Here is a 25,262-nt window from a genome sequence, read left to right on the forward strand (position 1 = left end):
CCACGTGTAACAACGTGCTAATGCGCACATCACTAGTTAGGAACAGCTGTGTCTGCGTTAGGAGTATACCTGAGGTGACCATTCTAGCCTCTTCTACTTTTAAAAGGACATGATGGTGCATGAAAGAGAGGACAACTCGGGAAAATCAAACAAATCAGACAAATCGGGCAAATCAGACAAATCAGACAAATCAGACAAATCAGGCAAATCAAACAAATCAGACAAATCAAACAAATCAGACAAATCGGGCAAATCAAACAAATCAGACAAATCAGACAAATCAAACAAATCAGACAAATCAAACAAATCAAACAAATCAGATAGAACGCAAATGTCGGAAAATACAAACGATGGAGAAGATGGTGTATCAAGGAACAACGTTTTTCCAAATGACAGCGAAAAAATGAAATTCGAAAAATTTACAGAAAATTTTCAAAATAAGAATTTTAGCTCAGAAGGCAGTTTACATTTCATGGGAGATGTCGAATTTCCAGGTTTAGAGAAAGCAAGTAATTCATCTTCAATGGAAGTGGCACTGGGTTCAGGAGCTTCAGAAACGACGTCTTTGTCTTTTAAAGATGCAAAAGAAAATTTAGATGAAAGAAGATGTAATGATTCTAATTCATCTTTTAGTATGGTACCCTCCTTGTACAAAAAAAATAACACTCTGAGTTTGGATCTGCCAGAACAAGAAGCATGTAAAGAGAAAAAAAAAAAAATGAAAATCGACAATGAGGGCTATGGTACACCAGATGAGGAAAAAAAAAAAGACATACATGTTGAAAAAGCAGGAGACAACAAAAAAGCTGAGGAACACATGGATAGTTTGCTTGGAGAACGAAAAGGTGATGAAAATACAATAGACGTGTTGGAGGCAGAAGTGGTGAAGACTCGAATCGACAAATTTTCCACTACATCTGAGGATGTAACACATGAGAATATAACGCATGAGGATATAACACATGAAGACATTGCATTTAAGTTAGATGTATACTCACAGAGTACTGAATCTCCCAATCGGATGAGTTCAAGTCTAAAGGAAAGAAGTAATCCTATGCAAAGGGAACATATCCAAAACAGTAAGACAGAGAATGAAATTCACTCGTCTTCTGTCAACCAAGAAATTGATGAAAAAACGATAGATATTCATAGCAAAGGAAGGGTTCCAAAGAAGATAGAAAATATAAATGAATATTTAATCAAAAGAAGGAATAGCCAAAAAATAACAATTTTTGTAGGTGAGAAGATGCAGAAGACTAAGGCAGATTTTAAGTATGGGGAAGATCCACATAAGAATGATCACAATCCAACCATCCATGAATGTGCAAATTTGGAGGATAGCACAGAATTGGAAGGAAACGAATCGTACAGAAGAGTTATCGAAAAGAAACAGAAAAAAACTGTTTTTACATCTCAACTGTGTGAGAGAAGCAATGCAGATGCTAGGGCATGTGAAAAGTTGATAAAGAAAATTCCTGAAAAAACAATTTTCGAAGCACAGTTATGTGAGAGAAGCAATGCAGATGCAAGGGCAGGTGAAAAGTTGATAAAGAAAATTCCTGAAAAAACTATTTTCGAAGCACAGTTATGCGAGAAAAGCAATGCAGATGCAAAGGCAGGTGAAAAGTTGATAAAGAAAATTCCTGAAAAAACAATTTTCGAAGCACAGTTATGCGAGAAAAGCAACGCAGATGCAAGGGCATGTGAAAAGTTGATAAAGAAAATTCCTGAAAAAACTATTTTCGAAGCACAGTTATGCGAGAAAAGCAACGCAGATGCAAGGGCAGGTGAAAAAATGACAGAAAAGACAAATGGGGCTGTCGTTTTTGAATCACAAGGAAACTTTTCTACCAAGGTCCACGCAAGGGCATGTGAAAAAATGGAAGATAAAACAATTGGAAAAGGTGTAGTGTATGAAGGTCAAAACTGCACAGAAATAATTGCAGATTTTAGAGCCTCAGACAAGATAAAGGAAGTAATGAAGAGGAACATGTCGGATGATTGCCACCTGTTATAGACATGTGAGGAGATTGTTACTACGTGTGTGTATTCACACTTGTGGTGAAAAGTGGTTGCGTGAAGACGCATATAATGTGGTACTTGTACGAGAACAGATTTCCATTAAGAGATTTTTTTCCTCCACTATTTTTTGACTTTTCTCTTTTTTTCTTTTTGTGTTAAAACTTTTTTTTTTTTTTTTTTTTTTTAATACCCGTTTTTATATCCTTAACACACACACTTGTATAAATTTATAAAAAAGTTATTAACTAGCTTCGATGAGATCAAAGCGATTTTTATTTCCCGTCTCCACGAGTGAATATATGTATGTATATATATGTTTGTTTGTATGTGTTTTTTTTTTTTTTTTTTGGAATGCATACATTTCATTTCACTGTTTCTTCTGTACCTGTGTGTCATACAGATTATATTTTCATATAAAGCGTCAAGAGGTGTATGTAAACCTGCACAGGTAAATACAAAGTTCTATGTCAAATAAAATAAATTAAAAAATTGTGCGACTGTGACATGGTGAATAATATATTTAAAAAAAAAAAAAAAAAAAAAAAAAAAAAAAAGTGAAAACGAACAAGTAATGGATTTCTACACTACATATGTATACAAGGAGTATAAACCTTTACAAAAAAATAACCACATGGTTCCCTATACACAGATCCGTCCTCCCCACTCCAAATTCATGTACATGTTTTTGATATGCCAAATGTGTATTTGCCTACAACGAACTCGGAGGAAGAGTTCAATAAGGATTTATAATGTCTTCTGATGTTATAGCATAATTATTCAATAGAAATAGATTCATAGATGGAATATCCATTTGGTTCATCAAAACCTTTTTGTCACTTATTTGTTTTTCCATTGCATCATTTTGTAATAACATTTTGAGTAAATATAATTTATAACTGAACAATTTTGGGGTGATTCCTATATTAGAATCTGAAAGATCATATTGCAGTTTTTTCTTTCTGGGGGATTCTTCATTTCCACCTTCACCTTTGTCTTCATCATCATCTTCTTCGTCTTTTTCTTTTCCTTTCGATTCTTTTCGTTTTACCTCTGATTCAGATGTACTTTCTTGCTGCTTTTCTTCTTTTTGGCTTGTTCTGCTAAAACCGGTTAGAATCGAAATTGGGTTTTTAAGTTTACTCTTCATTAAGTTTAAGAGGTATGTATTTGTACTTTCGTCCGGATCATCATTCAATTGTTTCTCCACTTTGTTATCTATGCCACCCTGGTCGTCACTCATGTTATTGCCCTTCTCATCTTTTCCATTTTGATCTTTATTATTTAACAGTTGTTCCTTCTCCTGTGTGTCAGTACTACTGGCAGTATTGCCACTTTCTTCCTTATGTTGTAGGTTCTCACCACTTCTGAAGAGACTTTCGTTCATAAGTCCATCATCATGTACAAAGAGCCTCTGGTTGGATATCCAAGATTTAAATGTGTTTTCACCACATGCTGATTCACTACTATTTTGTTGTTCTTCTTTCATGTGGTGTTCTTGTTCATTATAAAATTCCTTGTTTGATGACATGATAAAATTTATCATTTTTGTTCGAAAATCATTTTCTTCTACCTGTTCATCAGTTAGCGATTCCTTAAATGGCAGATGACTCATTATGCTTTTGCGCTTGGTAGGATCTCTAATATGGGATGTTGAACAATTTGACAGATTATCAGCTTGAGTGTGGTTGTAACAAGTAGATGATAATATATTATTCATATGTTCATTTTCAAATATTTTATAAGATATTTTTTCCTTAAATGAGAATTTTGTACTTTCTGGAATGAGAATATTTGTGTAGAATTCATTATTGATATGTAATTTTTTTTGATGAATTTTTTTCTTTTGTTCATCTACATCTGTTTTTATTTCTCCATTTTTGCTATATACAACAATGGATTCTAAGTCTGCGCATGGATTCTCATTTTCGTTTAGTTTGCTAACACGAGGGGAAGAATCCGAATTTGTCGTCGTTCCTAAACAATAATTCCCATTATTGCTATTCATGAACATCGGTATTAGATGTAAGGCATCAGAAATGATATTCGTTTGGCTAGTTAGCTGATTCTCCAACCATTCATGCAATTTTTCTTCCCTTGTTCGTGCCTTATTGGTACTACCACTATATTGTCCATTTGATCGGGTATTTCCACATTGATAATTTGCATTGCTCACATCATCATCACTGTTATCATTCACACTTTTGAAGTTACTATGTGCCAGCATGTCACTCTGATCGTGTTCTCTATCAATACTATCATGCTGTGCATCTATAGAATCTATAGGTTCATTGACACCAAGTCGTATCCCACCACCCAACCCTGCTCTTTCATTCGTCGACTCATGTTCCATGTTCAGTTTATCGAAATGAGAATCCGGGATGGCATTACAGTTCGGATCGAAGTTGGGATCGAAGCTGGGATCGAAGTTGGGACTGAAGGTAGAAGTAAAGTTCGTGTCCAAATCGAAACCGGGATTTCCTAGCGATTTTCCATCCTTACTTAGAGATGTTAGAGTTATATGATTATTCATATGGTGCGATGGTACAAATCCATCGGATTGAAATTTTCCCTTCTTGTCAGAAATGGTACTGTACATATTATGTGTGTCCGCATTTGGAAGGTACGTGAAGTTCCAGTTCTCTTCCTTAGAATACAGGTTAACATTTGGGTTCGTACTTGCATCTGGGGGATAGTTCATTAACATTTCATTCGTACCATCATAGTTTGGATTCTTAAACATTGTAACACCACCAGCACTGGAAGTGGGAGTGCCTGGCGGAAGCGGAAGTTTGTTGTTATTTAACCCTATTCCAATTCCTCTTGTGATATTACTACTGCTGGCACTAGTATTGCGTATGTTTTTCGAAAGTGTAACATTGTTTGGAAATCTGACAGGAAATGGTGCATTTGTGTTGCTTACAAGGGAAGGAATTGAGTTATTTAGAAGATGGTTGTTAGATTCTCTATTCATATCATCGTAATAATTTCCCACAGTGCTATTCATGAGATTGGCTGAAGTGCCATTCGTGGGGTCAAATGTCCCCATAAACATCTTATCACGTACTATAGATGGAGGTGCTATATTTTTCATATTTCCAGCATTCGAATGCATATTATGCAAATTATTTTCATTTAAATCTAACATCTCTTCCGAAATATACGATGGAACATTTTTCAAAAGATTCATATTGCTGTTCATATTAAATCTTCTATTATTCAATAAATTTGTATTTTGGGATAGGTGTGCATTATTTGCACTCAACGAGATGTAGTTGGGGTTAGCAACATTTCCTTTATCGTTCATCTTCATATTATTAATTTTTTGCTTATTCATTGCCACGTCATGGTTATTGCTGCTTTTGATGCCACTAGTGTTCACGTTAGATGCAGTAGTAGGATTCCCACTTGGATTTGCATAATTTGGAAGAGGCGGATTGTTTATTCCATTTCTGTTTATTAATGCATTGTTGTACCTTTGAGAATTTGGCGGGTTCGGCGGGTTCGGCGGGTTCGGAGGGCTCGGTGGGCTAGGTAGATTCTGTGGGTTCGGCATGTGGGGTTGATTTTCACAAAATACACCAATCGTGGGTGCAGTAAGTTTCCCTCTCTTCACATCTATGTCAGGTGGAGGTGGAATACCATTTATCATCATGTTCAAATTTGTATTATTACTTGTTATTGTATTTTCAAATTTTGCATTCTCCTTAATGTCGATATCTCCAACTGTGTTGTTCTTGTGAGAGTATCCACTTTTCATATGTCTGTTTGAAAGGGGTTCAGGGGGCGGGAACTTGCTGTTCATGAAATTCGGGTTATTTATAAAGTTCGGATTGTTTATCATGTTAGGATTATTCATAAAGTTTGGATTGTTTATCATGTTCGGATTGTTTATCATGTTCGGATTGTTTATCATGTTCGGATTGTTTATCATGTTCGGATTGTTTATCATGTTCGGATTGTTTATCATGTTCGGGCTGTTTATCATGTTCGGGTTGTTTATCATGTTCGGGTTGTTTATCATGTTCGGGTTGTTTATCATGTTCGGGTTGTTTATCATGTTTGAGTTGTTTATCATGTTTGAGTTGTTTATCAAGTTAGGATTGCTGCTAAGATTTGCATTGCTCACATTCCCGCTACTCATCATCTTCATGTGCCCATCGTTTGGAAATAGAATCAACCCCTTCCTATGACTAGCTGAAGCAGAATATGGAGGAGGTGGAATTGCAGTATTGTTTGAATCTCCTATATTATTAATATTGTTACGCTGTTGTCCCAATTTGTTTTTATTGGGATTGAAAAAAAAATCTCTGGGTTCTTCAACGAGGTTGTTAACAGCACTGTTGTTAATATTCATCATTTCAGTAGATCCGATTTTTATATTGTTTGGATTTGCAGGAGTGGGGGAAGCAATGGTGGCAATAGATCGTAGATTTCCATTTGTCCCTGCTTGACTTTCATTAAAAAGGTTATTGTTACTCCTGTTGGTGTATCCTCCTCCTATGTCATTGCTATGGGGAAACGGTGTATTGTTAAAAAGGTTCGTGGAATTGTTTGTGTTTCTTCCCGTTGGTACATTGCCGTTCATATTGCTGTTTATATTGCTGTTCATATTGCTGTTCATATTGCTGTTTATATTGCTGTTCATATTGCTGTTCATATTGCTGTTCATATTGCCGTTCATATGGCCGTTCATATGGCCGTTCATATTGCTATTACTGGCATTTCTAACATTGCTGTTGTTGTGCCCGACGAGATTAGCCATAGTGGCATTGCTTTGAAACCCCGTAGATGGATCCGGGATATGGGTCGCGTTGTCTGGGTTCATAAAATTCCTAGATCCTGAGATTTGGGGATTACTTTCATCCATTGTTCGCACTCCTTGGTTAAACATATTCTTCATCTGCTGATTCTGCTGGAGGTTGTGATCAAAATATTCTTCATTTAAAAATATGGCGGAATTTTTATTTTTCATATTTCTCATTTTTTTTCCCTTTTTGTTCTTTTTTCCATTTTTTCCATTTTTCATATTTTTCATCTTGTAATCCCTAAGTTTCATATTTTTTTTATTTCCAATTTTCATTTCTCCTTCATAAGAAAAGTTACCATTAGGCATATTTCTATTCCTCATCAGGATGTCCCCGAAATTCGGTTCATACCAAGCTCCGTTTTGATTCATCACAGCAGATGTGGTTGTTAATCCATTCGCTTCATCTTTCAGCTCGCTTTTCCTTATCTCCATGTTCTTCTCATCTAAGTCGATGTTTCTCCTTAATTCTTCATTCGAATGAAATGTTGAATTGTTCAAAGTTGAACCCTCTCCATCATTTCTGTTATAACTACAGCTATAGCCATAGTTATGGTTATCATTCATACTTTCGTTACTCTTGAAAATATAGCTATTCCTTTGGTTGCCATTACAAGACATACGCATAGTATTAGAATTGTGACTATGGTGATAATTTACAGAATCATTTCCATTCCGTTTCCGTTCTTCTTCACTATATGGGGTCCTCATTATGTGCGAGCGATGGTCTTTTCCACGATTCATATTATCTTTACTATATTGACTTTCACTTCGCCTGGAGTGTACATCACCACGCGATGGAGAAACACACTTATTATTAGCTTTTCTATCTTTATGTCTATGTTTCTGTGCGTGTTTGGATTGTGCAACGGAATTTCTATCCCTGCTTCGACCGTATCTATGACTTGACGACCTCCTCCTGTCGTGCATACTTTTCTCACGTGCATGCAACAAATCATCGTGTTTTTTATAAGAATCCTTTTTTTCCATTCCTCTTTTCCGGGTATGTCTTTTATCTTCCTCGTGGGGGGATTCATCCTGTCGGTGTTCATCATTTCGTCGGTCATCATGCCTACGCTCCTCGTGTCTACGTTCATCATGCCTACGTTTATCATGCCCACGTTCATCATGCCTACGTTCATCCTGCCTACGTTCATCCTGCCTACGTTCATCCTGCCTACGTTCATCCTGCCCACTTTCATCATGCCTACGTTCATCCTGCCCACGTTCATCGTTTCGACGCTTTTCATCAACTCGATTATCATCCGTTTTCATCCTCTTCCTTCTATCATTGTCATCCTTCCTTTGAATACTTTCCAGTTCATACTTTTTCCTCTCCTGCACTTTCTTACCCTCGCCTTTAGCATCATTGTTTCTTTTCCCTTCTCCTTTCCGCTTATCTTCATTTTTCTTATGATTATTTTTTACCTTTTCACCCCTCTGTTCCTCCTGATGCCTTCTATCCTCTTGCTTATCATCGTGTTTGCTGTGATGATTTTTCCTTTTCATATCGACTCAACTACTCGTGTTGCATTTAGGACATTTATATATACATATATATGTGTGTATGTGTAGACTATTATACATGTGCTGTACCACGAACAGTGACCAAACGTGAAGATTCAGTTTAATCGCCTGATTGGATCACTACGAGCTGAGTTATCACGTACATCAGTACAAAACAGTTTGCTTTTTTTTTTTTTTTTTTTTTTTCCCATTTAGAGTAAATATGTACGCCTCACTTGGCACGATGAGAAAAAAAAAAAAAAAAATAATTCTCCACCCACAGGGGTTATATATACATATATATATATGTAAATATGTTTATATGTAAATGTGTGTATATATATATATGAAAATAAGTAAATATATATATTTATATATTATACATGCATATATGTTAATGATAAACCCTCAAGTAGTAAATTTCTCTTTCTCGTGTACATAAAAGCGCTGTCCCTAAAATGGGGAAACAAACAATTCACGGATTTGTAGTACATAAATTAAATATGTATAAATATATACATATATGAATATATACATATACGAATATATAGAGTATACCCCCTGTAACAATAACTCCGTAAATGTCGTTATGTGGGTGTTTCTCTCAAGGAACGTAAAAGAAAAAAAAAGAAAAAAGTAAAAAAGAGTAAAAAAACAGGAAAAAAAGCATAAAAAAAACTGTAAAGCAAAACGGTAAATGTTAAACAAATTGACTTTTGTTACGTTCATAATTGTTAGATAAAAAAAAAAAAAAAAAAAAAAAAAGTATGAACGAAAACAGCTTAAATTAAAAAAGCAAAAACTTTAGCCTGAACATGTCAGGCGAATGGCATTATCCTAGGGTAACATAGTTCAGCGGCAAGGCAACAAGGGCAAAATATATGTCCAACGTACATCGAATACATACATAAATATATATATATATATATATATATATATATATATATATACATATATTAGTATATGTAACGATGCATGACTGTCCATGTAGAGAGAATGGAAGAAACCATTTCTTCTTCCCTTGCTTCACGCACTGAATTTTTCCCATTTCACGAAAGCCTAGCACACAAAGAAAAGTGAATAAATAAATGAGGTGGGCGTGTTTTATTCCACAATGTCACGAAGGCTACAAATTTACAAATTAAAAAAATTACCTTACTTTTAATGTTCAGGAAAAAAAAAAAAGGGACCTCCGATAAAAATTGCTTCCATTTTATATGTTCACATATAATGAACTCCATGAAAATTTCCTTTCTGAATATCTTCTCAAATGAATAAACTAGGAAAGTAGAAAAGGAGAAAAAAAAAGAAAAAAAAAAAAAAAAAAAGATCCATTATCCGTAACTAACATATATATTTGCTGCATTATTAGTTAAGTCAAGCAATTTTTCACATATGTATTATATATAAAAGGTTGACAAAACCTGAGAATGGATTTAAATTATGGTTTTTATCCAATTGATAAATTAATACCCCTGGTTTCTTCCACTCAAAATATGTTGTAAAAGAAAATTCAGTGTAAAGGGTATAAATAACACACACTATATTTACATATTGTCTGGTTATGAAAAGACTCATCTGTTATTCCTATGAAAATTTAAACCCAATACAGGTTTTCACCAATTTAGTGTTGTTAAAATAGAAAAGATAAAAAAGGGATCATTTCATTACTACATCACACATCCCTTCTTTTTTTTTTTTTTTAACCCATTTAAATGGAATAAACAAAAAGAGAGATGATATTTTTACGTAAAAAAAAAAAAATTAACCATATTGTGAACAGATTATATATATAACAAAATGGCAAACAATGATTAATAATCATTAGATGAAGATGTTTTGTTCTTATATTACTTTTTGTAAAGAAGGAAAAAAAAAAAAAAAGAGACTATTGTTGAAGCATGTGACTGCGCTTTGCAAAAAAGGTGGTCCTCTGTTTGGTGCTAATCAGCAAGGCGCTACAGTTAGAACAAAATAGCAATATGAATACAGATGGGAGAGTAGAGTAGTGTTGTATACGTATGAAGAAAAGCAGATATATTAATTTAATATTCCTCTAGTAATGATAAATGAATATACAAGAGGTTGTTGAAAGGGTTACATGTCACACAACTTACATAAGTGTAAAAACTACTGTTGAAAGAATGTAAAATAAATCAGGTGTAGTGTACAGTGTGCAATGATAAGGGGTATAGTTTCCTACATACTAACGAGTTCAAGAAGAAGGAATGAAATTTTTATAGTGCATATAAGAAATATCTTTCAAATACGTTTCAGCAGATTCAGGTAATTTTTTTATATATTTTCCAGGACAACCTGCGTATTTTGAAAAGGAAGCAATAGTGGTATCATTTGGTATATAAGTATTGTCCTTTATAATTACGTTATCCTTTATGACTACTCGTTCTCCAACAACACAATTATTTCCTATGACTACATTGTTTCCGATCAGTGCAGCTTTGATAATGCATGCTTTTCCAATGTAAACGTTATCTCCTATGGTTACTGTTATGTATGAACTTTCCTTGGATTTACTTTTTTGCATACTTTGGTTATTTCCATCACTTTGTGCCATAACTGATTGTGCATTTCCTTTGCAATGTAAGAAACAAGGACAAATGAGAGTTTTCGATCCTATTATAACGTACTTTCCAAAATATAAGCTGCTCAAATCTCCTCTCAACATGGCCTCACTTTTTATAATTGATTTCCCTAACATGTGAATATTTTTCATACCACACAAAATGGAATCCCTGCACACTTTATTTCCTGAAGCTGTTAATATGTAATCTGAGGGACTGAATTTTTCAGCTTTCTGAAACGTTGGTGTGTTGTAGGAATCCAGATATCCTTCGCTCAGTAGATTGACTAAATTTGATGACTCCTCTGCTTTGCTAACCATTTTGTGTGGAAAAAAAAGTTATGAACCGCAAGGTTAAATTAGATGAAAAATGGCTAGTTCTATATAAAAACGAAAGGGTAGGAAAAAAAAAAAAAAAAAAAAAAAAAAAAAAAAAGATACTACAAATGGCTAGTTACACAAAAAAAAAAAAAAAAAAACAGATCAAGGGGATTGTTATACAAAAAGAAATTAACCCCTTTTTTTATTCAGAGAATATGTGAATAGGAACCTTTTTCTCATACAAATGTGTAATAAAACCATATTATATATTTCGTAGGTAATACTGTTCCTCAATGTTTTAAGTACTACTAAGGGTATGCACCTTTATTTTTGTCTACTTTTTCTTGGTTTCACTTAGGTGTGAAAAGCGAGAAGCTTGTGGTGATGGAGGTGGAGGGTGAGTAAAAACTGTTTTGTCTAAGTTTGTTCTGAGATAAGCGAAGATGGGAATATGTATGAAATTTGAATTGCATTTTTTTTTTTTTTTTTTATTCTGTATTGTAGTTTGATGGTATATCCATTCTGTGGTATATGGGGAAAGAAAAACAAAATAAATAAGTACATAAATAAATTATTGTACCTTATTAGCCTAATGCCGTATAGTATATCCCCTTTTTCACTTCATTCGAGAAATTTACACATGTCTGACATGTGTACATTAGGCCATGTCAAGTGTTATACAGACAAGTTTTTTTTTTTTTTTTTTTTTTTTTTTTTTTTTTTTTTTTTTTGGGTATCACGCAAATTGTGCATAAACCTAAGCACACTAGTTGGTAACATTTCGAGCAAAAATGATAACATAACTATTTTGCAATTATTCTGAGGAAGCAATGTAAAGGAGCTAAGAATACAGGAAAACTGGAAAAAAGAAAAAAGGAAAGACGAAAAAGGAAGGAAAAAGAAAAAACGAAGTAATCATAAAATGCACAAGAACCAGAATAGGAATGAAGGTGCATATATGTCATGGCTTTGATATAGTTGAAGCATACATGTAGAATTACCTTCGAGGAGTTTAAATGATTAATTATATGTACACCTCACGAGAGATATCTCAACAGTTTAATACAGTCATGTATTGTTTTTCTCATATAGCATTACTATAATTGATAAATGCACATACATATAAGTATATAGAAGCTATAAAACATTAAGAAAAAAAAAAAAAATAAAAAAATAAAAAAAAAAAGCACCTACGGTTTTTCAAGCAGAGGAGGAGAACACAAATAAAGAGGAAGCGTCGAGACGATATACACAACTGTGAGAAGTCCCATATAAAATGATGATGGGGAAAACGAAAAAAAAAAAAAAAATAAAAAAAAAAAAAAAAAAAAATAAAAATAAAACTAAAAAATAAAAAAAAAATAAATAAAAAAAAATAAAAAAAAAAAAAAAAAAAAAAAAATAAAAAAAAATAACAAAAAAAAAAAACAAAACAAAAAAATAAAAAAAAAAAAAAAAAATAAAAAAAAAAAAAAAAAAAGCACCTACGGTTTTTCAAGCAGAGGAGGAGAACACAAATAAAGAGGAAGCGTCGAGACGATATACACAACTGTGAGAAGTCCCATATAAAATGATGATGGGGAAAACGAAAAAAAAAAAAAAAATAAATAAATAAGAATAAAACAATAAAAATAAAACTAAAAAATAAAGTAAAAATAAATATAAAAAAAATAAAAAAAATAAAATGTAAATAAATAACCAAAATAAATAACAAAACCACGCTGTGTGAAAATATAATATAATACAAATCTAAAACACACAAGTTATTCGAAAAGTCTCTTAACGCTTTAAAATGAATAAATAAACCCATTTGGGGAAAGATTGTTAAAACAAATTATCCCAAAAAAGGACGCATAAAAAAAAAAAAAAAAAAAATGAACAATACATGTTGTAATACATCCGAAGATATTAGGCCATATGTAGATCCTGTTGCTATTACTGAAGAGGAGGACAGCGTATATAAGAATATGAGTATTTATAGATATGAAAAGGTTTACATGAGTTACCTACACTTGTATTTTTCTGTACTTGATTTTAAGGAGACCATGTTTATATCTGTTAATGACGAAAACGACCAGTTGACCGATTTGCAGGCATCTTACCCACTCAAATATGTATGCATATATATGTAGCTTGAGCAAAAGGGGAAAAAATATAAATTCAGCTTGATTCTGTTTATGTGTAGCTGTATATGTATAGCTGTATATGTGTAGCTGTATATGCATAGCTGTATATGCGTATCTGTATATGTAGCTGTTTATACATTCCTGCTTAGATTTAGCTTGTTAAGCATAGAAAGGAAGCGTAAACTTTTGAGGGTCAACAAAAATTTTTTAATGATGTGTTAAACGCTTTGGATGATTGGTGTTAAGGGGAAAAGTGTTTGTTAAGTGGAATATGATTATTTAATTTTCACGTGCATGAAGAGAGATGATGATAAATTGCTTATAAATGTAAATATTTTATAAGATTAATTTTTTTTTTTTTTTTTTTCCATTTTGTGCTTATTTTTTTTACCAGATGGATGCAGACAATACAGTTTGTCTCGTGGGGGAGCCTCACTCGTATGGAAATGACGTGGCAAGAATGTTAGGTAGGGATTCATATCCGATAATTGAAGTTCATATCATTTTTTGCATCAATACGTATGCATATATATATATATATATATATAAATATAATGATGAGTGTTCTCGCTTGACACATGATTATAAACACGAATAAAATTCTATGCAAAAACATATGGACATATCACACCGCTCACATCGCAGGAATGAAATTCAAAATCCCTTTCTATGTTAGTGTAAGTGTTGACGAAAGTGACGAAAATTTGACGAATTTTATTTTTTCCACATGTCTGGAAATATTGACTCCGTTATTTAACTCTAGGTAAAATACATGAACATATATCGAATGTGCGTGCTGCCCTAAGGGGAAGACCCTGCATGTGTATATATATTTTATGTACATACTTTGTTTTTCGTACCTTATTTTGAACCCACCAATTTAATGGCACTCATATGGTTTAGCACAGCTACAAATTCATAGTGGTACTTAAATTTTTTTTTTTTTTTTTTCCATTTAATTGTTATTTTAATTTTTGAACAAACCCTCTAATAATGCGACGGTTTTGGAGGTATATCTCTTTTCCCTATATTCCATCGCTTCGCTTAAACTTTTTTTTCTTTTTCTGATGGGAAATGTAACAATAAGAAATGTTTTAAATAATTTTGTTTTTACATTTTGCATAATCTCTACTTTTAAGCATTATTGATTTTTCTCTGCTTTGATGTGAAAATAAATCGTCTTCTTCACTCCAGTTAAATTGGAACACATCATATATAGATAAAAAAAAAAAAAAAAAAAAAAAAAAAAGAAGGAATACATGAATTGTAGTATGAGGGAAAGTTGTTATAGTAAGGGGGCGTGCAAAAAATGTGGAACCACGCGCAGATGGTACGTCGGAATGAGAACACAAATTATAAAAATGAAATAAAAAAAAATAGCAAAATAGCAAAATAAGAAAAATGATAAAACAGTTGAAATAATAAAAAGTAAAAAATCGATGAACTATATACTAAACAAAAAAAAAGGTAAAAAAAAAAAAAAAAAAAAAAAAACAGATAAACATATAACAGAACAAAAGTATAATGTGCCAGTTTGCCATATAAGGAGATGTGAGAATCAGAGGTGAGAAAAAAAAAAAAAATAAAATAAAAAATTAAAAAGCAGAAAAATAAAATATGGTAAGATTAGGGGAGTAGTGTAGAAAATATAGGGTATGGTGGAGAATATTTATGCATAGAAAATACACTAAAAATGGCAAGAAGGCAAATTTTCAAAAGAAGCAGAAAAGGAAAAGAAAAAAAAAAAATATGTCATTTTTGTTTTCTTACTACTTTGTCATATTCTCACTTTATACCATTTCATTGACACACAATTTGAGGAATAGGAAACAGTCTAGTTATTTGGCATATAGCCAGGATAATTCCTTGTGTCGTATATTGGTAGGAAAAACGAAAAAAAATAAAAAAAAATTCACCAGGAATTGTGCAGTAAATTGGGTACGAAATTGTGCATTAAATTGGGCCCAAAATTATGCCTTAAATTGGGCTCAAAATTGTGCAGTAAATTGTTTCAAGAAATGCAAGATAGATCACTTCAATAACCATGGAGAGATAACTCATTTGTCCATAAGAACAGGATGTGATGATTATGGAGGTGTGAATATTACTGAAAGGATAAGAAGGAAGAGGGGGAGAGGAAGTCGGTTCAGCAAGGGGAGTTTGTACGTAAAAGCAGATGCATGTGAGGAAGGAAATTTCTTGAAGACACATCTACAAGAGTTGATTGTTAAGGAAAAGATGACAAAGAGATTACGAATAGGTGTGGATAAACTTATTTTTGTTAATAGAATATTGTTTGAGATAAGGAAGGAGAAAGTTCCCGACGCGAGTCTGTCTGCAACACCATCTGTTAATGAAAAGAAGAAACAGAAGAAACACACAGATGGTAAATGTCCTAGAGAGATCGAGATGTTGGTAGAAGAGGACCTGTCTAATTACGACTTTGATGAGAAACATGTAAGACTGTATGAGGATTTTATTGAAGGAATCATAAACCATGGGGTAATCCCTTTGAGGAACAGTGGTCCTGAGATCATAAATTTTGATTCTGTGGATATGGAATTTCGTAGTTACCTTGCTTTTCTGTTTTTGGATGGTGAAGATGGGGAGGAAGCCAGATGTGAAAATGGAGAGGCAGCCAGATGTGAACATGTGGAGGAAGCCAGATGTGAAGATGGGGAGGAAGCCAGATGTGAAAATGGAGAGGCAGTCAGATGTGAAGATGTGGAGGAAGCCAGATGTGAAAATGGAGAGGCAGCCAGATGTGAAGATGTGGAGGAAGCCAGATGTGAAGAACTGGAGGCAGCTAGATGTGAAGATGTGGAGGAAGCCAGATGTGAAGAACTGGAGGCAGCTAGATGTGAAGATAGATGCGGTGGAAACAAAGAAGAGGAAATCCCCGCTGAAGGTAGCACATTGGATCAGTCTAAGCTAGACGAAATGCTGGCTAGAGTGAAAAGAGAAATAAGAAAGGTGTCCAAAAAACTGATATTGCTGAAGGAAACAATTGAAGAAATAACGAATGAATATGAAATAGAAATGGAAAAAATATACATAGATAAAGAAACAGGTGAAATAAAAGTGAAACGGAACAGATATCAAGACAGCAATGAAAAAAGAAGTAACTGGAAATTAATATTTTTAGGTACAGGTTCTATGTACCCATCGACCAGTAGAGGAACCTCATCATTTTTACTGCAAATAACAAAAAAAAAATTTAATGATGCTTTTCTGTTTGATTGTGGAGAAAATACCTTTATATCTTTACAAAAAGCCAATATAAAAGTTAGCAAAATTAAGAATATTTTTATTACACATTTGCATGGAGATCATTGTCTTGGACTCATTTCTGTTTTGACAATGTTGAGAAATGAAAACACAATTAATATTTATGGCCCCGAGGGAATTTATCGCTTTTTGAAAAATAACATCAATTCAACGTTCTCCAAGAGGATGGCGAAATTTTTTGTTTACGAGATGAAGACAGGGATGAGCACTGGTGGGGGAGCAGTAGGAGTAGGAGGAGGAGGCAGCGGATCTGTTTCTATCACGTCAAGTAGACAAGAGACACCTTCTGACACAGGGAATATGCAGAGGAAGAAGCGTGTGGATACAGAGTACATTTTTCAAAATGAAGAAAAAGTATATCCAATACTTAAAAACGAATTTTTAGAGATTTTAGGATTTCCCATAAAACATACAGTACCTACCATCGGGTATGTAATAAAAGAGTTAAAAGCAGAAAGTAAATTTAATGCATCTTACATCAATGAATTAATTAAGAAAAATTATGATAAACTGAAAGAATGTGAACGATTGGAATTTCTTCCATATAAGATTTATGAAAATATAATTCGAAAAATGAATGTAGGTGATGTAGTTGAACTTCCAGATAAAACACAGCTTTCGTTTAAAAATGCATACAAAGAAGTGTATAAGGAAAGAAAAATAGTAGTATGTCAAGACACTTATGATGCATCTAGTTTAGAAAATTTTGCAAAAGATGCAGATGTATTGATTCACGAAGCAACAAATAGCTTAATAGATTTAAACGACCAAAGTATTGGTGCACTTGATACGCCCTGTGAAGAAAATGTGAAAAAGACATTCGGGAAGAACCAGCATCATCAGATACATGTAAGAAGAAAAGAAAATATCCCTCAAGGAAATAAAGATGGCCAACTTAATTGTAGCATAAGTGATGCGAGCATGTTTATGTCTATGGCAATTGACTATCAGACAAGTGAAAATTTCTCACGTGAGAAATGTGACAAAAAAGAGACACCTACAAATAGAGATGGAAAAGACACGATGAATTCTATGAACGACGAACATGTTGTACTGTCCAAGGGTGAAAAGACAAATTCCAATAATGTAAACCAGATGAAGAGTCCACAAGAGAATAGTTTATGCTACTCACAAATGAATAAACGGTTAGTAAAAAACTGGTACAATAAAATTATTTCAGAACGAGGCCATTCAACAGCTAACATGGCAGGTGAGTTCGCGAAAAAAATCAATGCAAAGAAACTTATTTTGACTCATTTTTCACAAAGATACATTGGAGACAATAAGTTAAAGAATGTGCTTATTATGAGAAAAATCGAGCGGGAAGCACAAGAACCGATGGAATCAAGGGATATATTGGAACCAATTGAACCTGAACCTTTTCTAGGAAATAACTCTCATGGGAGAAGAGAAAATATAGTTGACAACAAAGATAGTATATCCAAAAGGTCTGATAAAAGACACACTGTTATCGCTGCATATGATGGTTTAATTGTACATATTCCTCCACAAATGATAAAGTAAGTTTCACATTGTGTTCAGGCCGGGCAGCAGAACCAGTCTTGCATGTGGAAGAAGTGGAAACGTATATATGTATATGCATACATATGCATATACATACATATACATTTGCATATACATACATATACATTTGCATATACATACATACATGTATATATTTTGATAGAAACTTAAACGGAGATAAGTTTAGTTGAAGAGAAATGTTAAAGCGTGCTGTTCGGACCTACTTGTGGTACATATTAGACGACAAGGCTGATCCCCGGGTACCCTTTTGCATCCTAGTCAAATGTCAACTGATTGGACATATTTCTACTTTTTTTTTTTTTTTTTTTTTTTCTCATCTGCTTTTATTTCTTTACTGGTTTAGGGCGATGAAAAAGATATGGTGGAAAAATGAGAGGGATAAACCATGTCGCTAAAAATTTTTACACCAAAAATTGATGAATAAAAGGGGGACTGTGTGTGTGTGTGTGTGTGTGTGTTTGTGTGTGTGTATGTGTGTGTGTGTGTTTGTGTGTGTGTTTGTGTGTGTGTGTGTGTGGTGAAACATAGTTAACTCAAATGGACGTGTGAGGTACGAATGAATACACACCTGGAAGTTTTGTGAAATTCATATATTATCTATCTGTGTGTACATGTTTGAGATATCCATTTCTACCGTTGACAGTTGGCAATGCTTCACATTGCCACATTCTTTTTTTTTTTTTTTTTTTTTTTTTTTTCGTTTATGGATTGGCTCATTTGGTTATTTTTTTTTTTTTTTTTTTTTTTTTTTTTTTTTTTTTTTTTTTTTTTTTTCTTATTCTTTTCTTTTAAATTAACATTTGTACACAAGATTCCATCTCACCGCTTACATTTTTACTTTGATGATATAAAGGTTTGTAGAATGGGCATAATCGGAACATGCAGATTTCTGTGATTATTGTGAATTCGTCGTTTTTTTCTATATTTTTTAAAATGGAAGGAAGCAAAAAAAAAAAAAAAAAAAAAAAAATGTTCTCCATATTTTTATGCTACGTACGTGAATAAGAAAGTGCGAAAAACAAAGTAATCAAAAATGAAGCGATTAAAAATAAAACACAAATCTTTTTGCTGTTTCATGCAATGCAGCAAAGCATACGTAAGACCACACAACTGTGAGTTCAAAGTTTCGTTTCATTTGCTTTGGGCATATAGCCCCATGCCATATAAGTGTGCTTTTCCAATTGTATACAATTTCTGCACGTTCTAACATTGCAGTAATGAGATATGTGCAAGTGTGTATCTGCACTTTTGTATTTGTGAAAGAAAAAAAAAAAAAAAAAAAAAAAAAAGAGGATGCGGATGCGGATGCAAAAATGGGGTGGGGAGAGGGGAGTGAAATGTACGGAAAATAAAGAGCAATTAGGAAATAAAAAAAAAAATAGCAAAAAGGTAAAAAAAGAAAGCAATTTTTAGCAGCAAGAAAAAAAAAAAAAAAAAAAAAGGAAACAATTTTTAGTAGTAAAATTGTAAAATATAAAAAAGCACCGAAAGGGGGGGTACACAGCACAAGGAAATCATTAGCATATAAAGTGAAAAAGTTATGAAAATGTTATGAAAAAGTTATGAAAAAGTTATGAAAATGTTATGAAAAAGTTATGAAAAAGTTATGAAAAAGTTATGAAAAAGTTATGAAAATGTTATGAAAATGTTATGAAAAAATGATGAAAAAATGATGAAAAAATGATGAAAAAATGATAAAAAAATTAGTTGTATTCTTTTCACCTCTTTTTCACTATGAAGACAAAAAATAAAAAAAATGCAAAAGCTCCCCGTTCACAGGTGAACAAAACACACATGAATTTCTGCAGCAACACTTTTTCATTCTTCACGTTTTGACATCCACACCCCCTCTCCAAAAAAGAAAAAAATATTAAAAACCACAAGCTTTTAAAGTTTTTTGTATATGTATTTGCTGAGAATAGGAAAACTACATTTTGTGCATTTTGATTCTCATAATTTTATACAAAAAAAAAAAAAAAAAAAAAAAAAAAAAAAAAAAAAAAAAACTTTTTTCATTAAATTTTATTAGTTTAAATTAAAAAAAAAAAAAAAAAAAAAAAAAAACAACAAGTTTTTAAATTTTTTTTATTTTTTTTTGGTGAAAAAAGAAAAAAAAATTTTTGGAATTTTTATTTTCAAAATTTTAAAAAAAAAAAAAAAAAAAAAAAAAAAAAAAAAAAAAAAAAAAACGTTTTCCCATTAAATTGTAGTTAATTGGATATGAAGAACAAATGAAAAAACACATACACACATATAAGCAGTTCCGTGGAAATTCTGCGCATAACACAAAATAGGAAAGAAAGAAGGCAGAAAAAAACAACCAATCATCGGTGGGATAATTGGTTCGATAATTGGTGGAAAAATCTGATGTTGGCATTTGGAAGTGCATACAGTAGAATGCTGAAGCTATGTTTTTTTTTTTTTTTTTTTTTCACATTTTGATTTATAGCAGCTAGGAGAAGATAATCCAACAATTTACACTACATACATGTGGTAGTGCTCTTCTAAGTTACAATTTAAGAAGTAGAGGAAAGGCAAAAAAAAAAAAAAAAAAAAAAAAAAAAAAAAATATCCAAAGAATAGCAAGTTGCTTTTCCTTCCTTCTTTATTTCTTTTTTTTTTTTTTTTTTGCAAATAGTACAAGTATTACACACATTAGCAAGGACAGACATATGTAAACCAATAGGTTAACATCTGGATTGTTGCAAGGTGTAAGCGAACATTTTGAAAAAAAAAAAAAAGTCTCTGCACATTGGACTAGTGGCATATTTGTCTAAAATAATGTCAGAGGATAATGTCAAAATGGACATTAATGATATTAAAAATAATGATAATGAGGTGAAGGTTAGAGACGAGTATGAAAGAAAGAATGACGATGAAATTAATGAAAGAGGGAATTCACTCCTAAGTGTGGATGATTACGGTTTTTTAAAAGATGATAAATTTGACGAAAATGAATTTATGGAATTAGATAAAGATTTAGAAAAAATGAAAAATATAGGAGACTTAAAAGAAATGACAAGTGATGAATTTAGAAATTTTTTAAATGAAGATGATGATATTGCGAATCACGGGATGGGTGATGAAAGCCTTAACGCTGTGAAGGATAACCAAAATGAAAACGGACATTTAAGGAACTCAAAAAAGAAGAATCTGTCTACATATTCAAAAATGAGTTTACTGAATGATGATTTTCTCTTAAGAGAGGAATTATATTTTAATAATTTAAATTCCAAATCAAGCAGAAAAAGAGACAGTCATTTATCTCTTGGAAATGTCAGAAATTCGTCCATTTTCAATTTGAGTGCATCATATGATAATGGTAAGAATTCATCTCACAATTATAATTCGGGTGGAAATGACAGGTTCAATACATCTCTTTCTAAAACTGACAATGCTTACGACAGTGATTTGATAACTCCGTCTCCATCTAAGGTGAATGGAAGAGATAACTCAGAAGTTGCGAGGGAGCACGTAGACTGTGAAAAAAAGGACAACCAGTTAGGTAATCCGCTAGATAATCAGCTGGATAATCAGGTAGATAATCAGCTGGATAATTCGCTAGATAATCCGCTAGATAATCAGGTAGATAATCGAGGAAAAAGAAGATCCATTGACATTTTAGAAGAAGAATTAAATAAGCTGAAGAGAGGATTTCTTCTGAACAAAGGGCGTTATGATTCAGGAAATGCCTCTGTTACTGCTGGTGGTGAGAACTGCCATATGAGCGACAAATCAAATGATGAATTTTTGGGAGGAGGGTATGCAAGCGATTCAGAATTTTTAAAAAGAACATCGCTAGATAAGAAAGTGAGTGTGGATATGAATTTTGGAAATGATGATTCGTTAAACAATAGCAGATTATCTAATGGTTCTTTTTCATACTGGGAAAATAAAATAAGTACATCACGAAAATTAAAAATAAATAATGAAACTCCCAAAAAAGGAATATTAAAACAGAGCAATTCTTTTTCGCCTATAAAAGAATTAAATGATAATATTAGTGCACGAAAAAAGTCGGTGCAATTTTCACACAGATCTATAGCTGTTTTTGATGATAAGGAGAAAATATCTCCCTTACATTTGACTCAGTTTACGAGAATATCTAGCGATTCGAACAAATCAGAAATGAAACGCAAAAGTGTATCATCTAATGATTCTAATGGGATCAAAGAAAACAATGATGCATTTCATGAAAATTTTTTAAGGAACATAGATAAATCACCAATTGATAAGCTTCTCTACAAGTATGATAATCTTAACACTGTGGAGAGAAACACAACAAGTTATGGAATCAACTCTATTAATACATCTAACGTCGGCATGAGGAGAACATCCTCTGAATCTGTTAGATTTAAAGCGAAGATATCTGTGGATAATATTGAATCAGCACGTCTATCCCCAATTAAGAATAGACCCAAAACAATGAATGAGTGTAGTGACAATGGAAAGGGTCTACATGTTCGTAATAAGGAGAGCAATTGTGAAGATGATGATGTTCTACACAGATTGCTTACAACCGATATTGAAAACATAAAAGAGGATGATTTTTTGAATTTTAATTTACTGAGCAACTCCCATGACTTTAAGACTTATGAGAAAGAAATAGGGGATGGTTCCAAAGAAGAATCCAAGGAAGTGAATGTCAATACCGATACAAATGAAGAAAAAAGATTATTATATTTAGAGAAAGAAAAAACTGAACTCAAAGTGGATCTGATTAGTAAAGAGAAAAATATGGATTGCAGCGATGTGTTTTATGAATGTAATGACAACCCCACTTCGATAGAAAAGAAAGGAACAATTGTGTCTAACAATGAATGTGCTAAAAACTTATATAATATAAAAGGTGAAAATGAAAGAAACAGAACGGATGAAGAAAGGAAAAAGAAAAACTTTTCAAATGAAAGTAAATCAAACCTGGGTGAAGCATCCGTGCGAGATGACAAGGGACTGTCTGATGAAAATTCGCTTCCAAATGAAAAGGATCTACCTAGTGAAAATATCATAATATCATATAGAAATTCTAATTATAGACAAAACGGAACAGAAAAAACAATGAATAAGGAGGAGGAAAAAAATGATTCTGAACAAGGCAAGGCAAATATGAATACAAATGCATCTACTAGCAATACATCAAAGGGACATAATTTGGAAGGAGACACGTACGACACTAGTAAGAAAACGAATGAAACGAGTCGTGAAGATATTTTTAAACATTTCGATCAAGGTAAAAATGTTATGCAGAGAAAAACCATAAACATTGGTGCCAATACTTCTACTCAGCAGAAAAACAATTCAAACTTAAATGAGAACGATTCTAATGTTGCAAAAAAGGTAAACAGAAGGGCTAGTTACAGTGTTAATGTGGATGTCTCGAAGAATTCATCATCACACGTTAGGTTTAGAGATAGGAAGAGTTTAAATGAGAAGGGAGAATCAAATGAAAAAAATGTTTATACAAGGAATGGCGAAACTGTTGCCAATAAAAAGGTGCCACATTCAGAATCAAACAACATGAACAGTACAGACATTTGCGAGAGTAGTAAAATCAATAGAGACAATTTTGAATCCAAGACGGGTGAGGAAAATGAGGAGAAGGAGTTCCAAGTGAGGGAAGACAATGGAGTGAACGAAACACACATGCATGGAAAGGACGACAGGGCCATGAGACATCAAGGCAGATACACACATATTGGGCAGAGAACTATGAGTAAGGGGTCTAGTGAAGACATGCATGAATTTTGCAATCAAGGGAAAGCAAACTCGGATGAAGGAAATTGTAAGAAGTATGTGTGTGATGATGATAGGTATGCATATGGAGAAGCAAATGTGGAGGAAGAGGCAGACTGGAGGGAAGAAGCAGATTGGAGGGAAGAAGCAGATTTGGAAAATGAAGCCAAGTGTAAAGAGGACTCAGGCGAATATAAGGAAGACCAATTAGAGGGAGAAAATTTTTTTCGAAGCGATGAAATGGCATATTGCAATGAATATATGGACATGAAAGAAGAAGAGGAATACCATTCTGAAGAAATTGGTGAGGTGATGGATGAGGGAACAGTGGGATTTGCAGGGAATGAGAAGGAAGGGAAGAATGTTTTTGAGGAGAGAAAACATATGGAAGAAATAAAAGAAAGAAGAAAGGAAGAAAATGAGAAATTGCAAAGAAAGTTAAGTGAGAATCTGTTAAAAAAACAAGAAATGATTAAAGAAATGACATTGAACATAGTTCGAAGATGCAGAATTTATGCATTAAAAGAGATAAATAATAATAAAAAGAGTTTAAACAATCTGATGAAATTGTATGAAAATATTCGTAATATGATATTCAAATTTATAGGAAAAATGAATCATCTTAATAATGTAAGTGTGAAATTGGATGATGCAATTTTAAAATATGAAATTATTCAGCTAAGATATAGTAAGACAAAGAAGGCAATTGAGACATTGAAAAAATATAATCTGAAAATTGAAAACAAAATAAATGAGAAAAAAATTTTACTATCAAAACAGGAGCTCGTTCTGAATAAGAAAAAACAAAAAATTGAATTAATTACAAAAGAGTTAAATAATTTAAAAAATATATATGACAATGGATCTACTAGAAAACAAGAAATTCATCTGATAAATGTTTACAAGAAGAAAATGGAAGAATTAAAAAGTATTGAAATTGTTAAAGGCTTTTTTATTAAAAATTTTAATAAGTATGGGATCAATTTTGAGTTGCTAAATTTTAATTATTACAATTTTGCCACGTTGTATGATTACAATAATGTCGATTCACTTTTCACTCGTGAAACTGATTCAATGAATTTTATGGGGGCCAATCTGAATAGTAAGAAAAATTGGAACGAACATAACAATTATCAGGAAGAAGAGAATAAAAAAGGAACCATTTGTGAAAGAAAGGAAAATGGAAAAGAAGAAAAGGAAATGATTCTCATGAGCATTGTAAATGATGGAAGAGCAGGAACCGATTCCATTGCCAATGCCATTGCCAACGTAAATGCCAATGCCAATGTCAATGCAGCAGGATCGATTGGATTTTCTCGTGATGAATACTACCAAT

The 25,262-nt window shown here is 32.6% G+C and overlaps 6 protein-coding genes across 6 annotated transcripts in view; 4 read left to right on the forward strand and 2 right to left on the reverse strand.

The window, feature by feature from the left end:
* Window positions 1-112: 112 nt before the first annotated feature.
* On the forward strand, window positions 113-2,017 carry PGO_031760 (hypothetical protein, conserved; the record flags this gene model as incomplete). The annotated part of the gene is made up of 1 exon (XM_028686160.1): window positions 113-2,017. One exon carries the CDS (start codon window positions 113-115, stop codon window positions 2,015-2,017), a length of 1,905 nt encoding a protein of 634 aa, XP_028541961.1.
* Window positions 2,018-2,755: 738 nt separating this feature from the next.
* PGO_031770 (hypothetical protein) lies at window positions 2,756-8,335 on the reverse strand (the record flags this gene model as incomplete). Its single annotated transcript, XM_028686161.1, has 1 exon — window positions 2,756-8,335. The coding sequence occupies one exon, from the start codon at window positions 8,333-8,335 to the stop codon at window positions 2,756-2,758; it is 5,580 nt and encodes a 1,859-aa protein (XP_028541962.1).
* Window positions 8,336-10,547: 2,212 nt separating this feature from the next.
* On the reverse strand, window positions 10,548-11,234 carry PGO_031780 (dynactin subunit 5; the record flags this gene model as incomplete). The annotated part of the gene is made up of 1 exon (XM_028686162.1): window positions 10,548-11,234. The coding sequence occupies one exon, from the start codon at window positions 11,232-11,234 to the stop codon at window positions 10,548-10,550; it is 687 nt and encodes a 228-aa protein (XP_028541963.1).
* Window positions 11,235-13,108: 1,874 nt separating this feature from the next.
* PGO_031790 (hypothetical protein, conserved) lies at window positions 13,109-14,127 on the forward strand (the record flags this gene model as incomplete). Its single annotated transcript, XM_028686163.1, has 3 exons — window positions 13,109-13,348; window positions 13,755-13,827; window positions 14,006-14,127. 3 exons carry the CDS (start codon window positions 13,109-13,111, stop codon window positions 14,125-14,127), a joined length of 435 nt encoding a protein of 144 aa, XP_028541964.1.
* A 982-nt stretch (window positions 14,128-15,109) lies between these two features.
* PGO_031800 (metallo-hydrolase/oxidoreductase) lies at window positions 15,110-18,172 on the forward strand (the record flags this gene model as incomplete). The annotated part of the gene is made up of 1 exon (XM_028686164.1): window positions 15,110-18,172. One exon carries the CDS (start codon window positions 15,110-15,112, stop codon window positions 18,170-18,172), a length of 3,063 nt encoding a protein of 1,020 aa, XP_028541965.1.
* Window positions 18,173-20,974: 2,802 nt separating this feature from the next.
* The window catches only part of PGO_031810 (hypothetical protein, conserved), a gene marked incomplete at both ends in the record, with an annotated part of 6,412 nt that continues 2,124 nt past the window's right edge, over window positions 20,975-25,262 (forward strand). The window contains one exon of the mRNA XM_028686165.1: window positions 20,975-25,262. This exon is cut by the window's right edge and continues 1,037 nt beyond it. Within this exon, the coding sequence (XP_028541966.1) occupies window positions 20,975-25,262 (4,288 nt within the window).

The sequence above is a fragment of the Plasmodium gonderi genome (genome assembly GCF_002157705.1).
Source record: "Plasmodium gonderi DNA, contig: Chr03, whole genome shotgun sequence".
NCBI classification, from domain to species: domain Eukaryota; phylum Apicomplexa; class Aconoidasida; order Haemosporida; family Plasmodiidae; genus Plasmodium; species Plasmodium gonderi.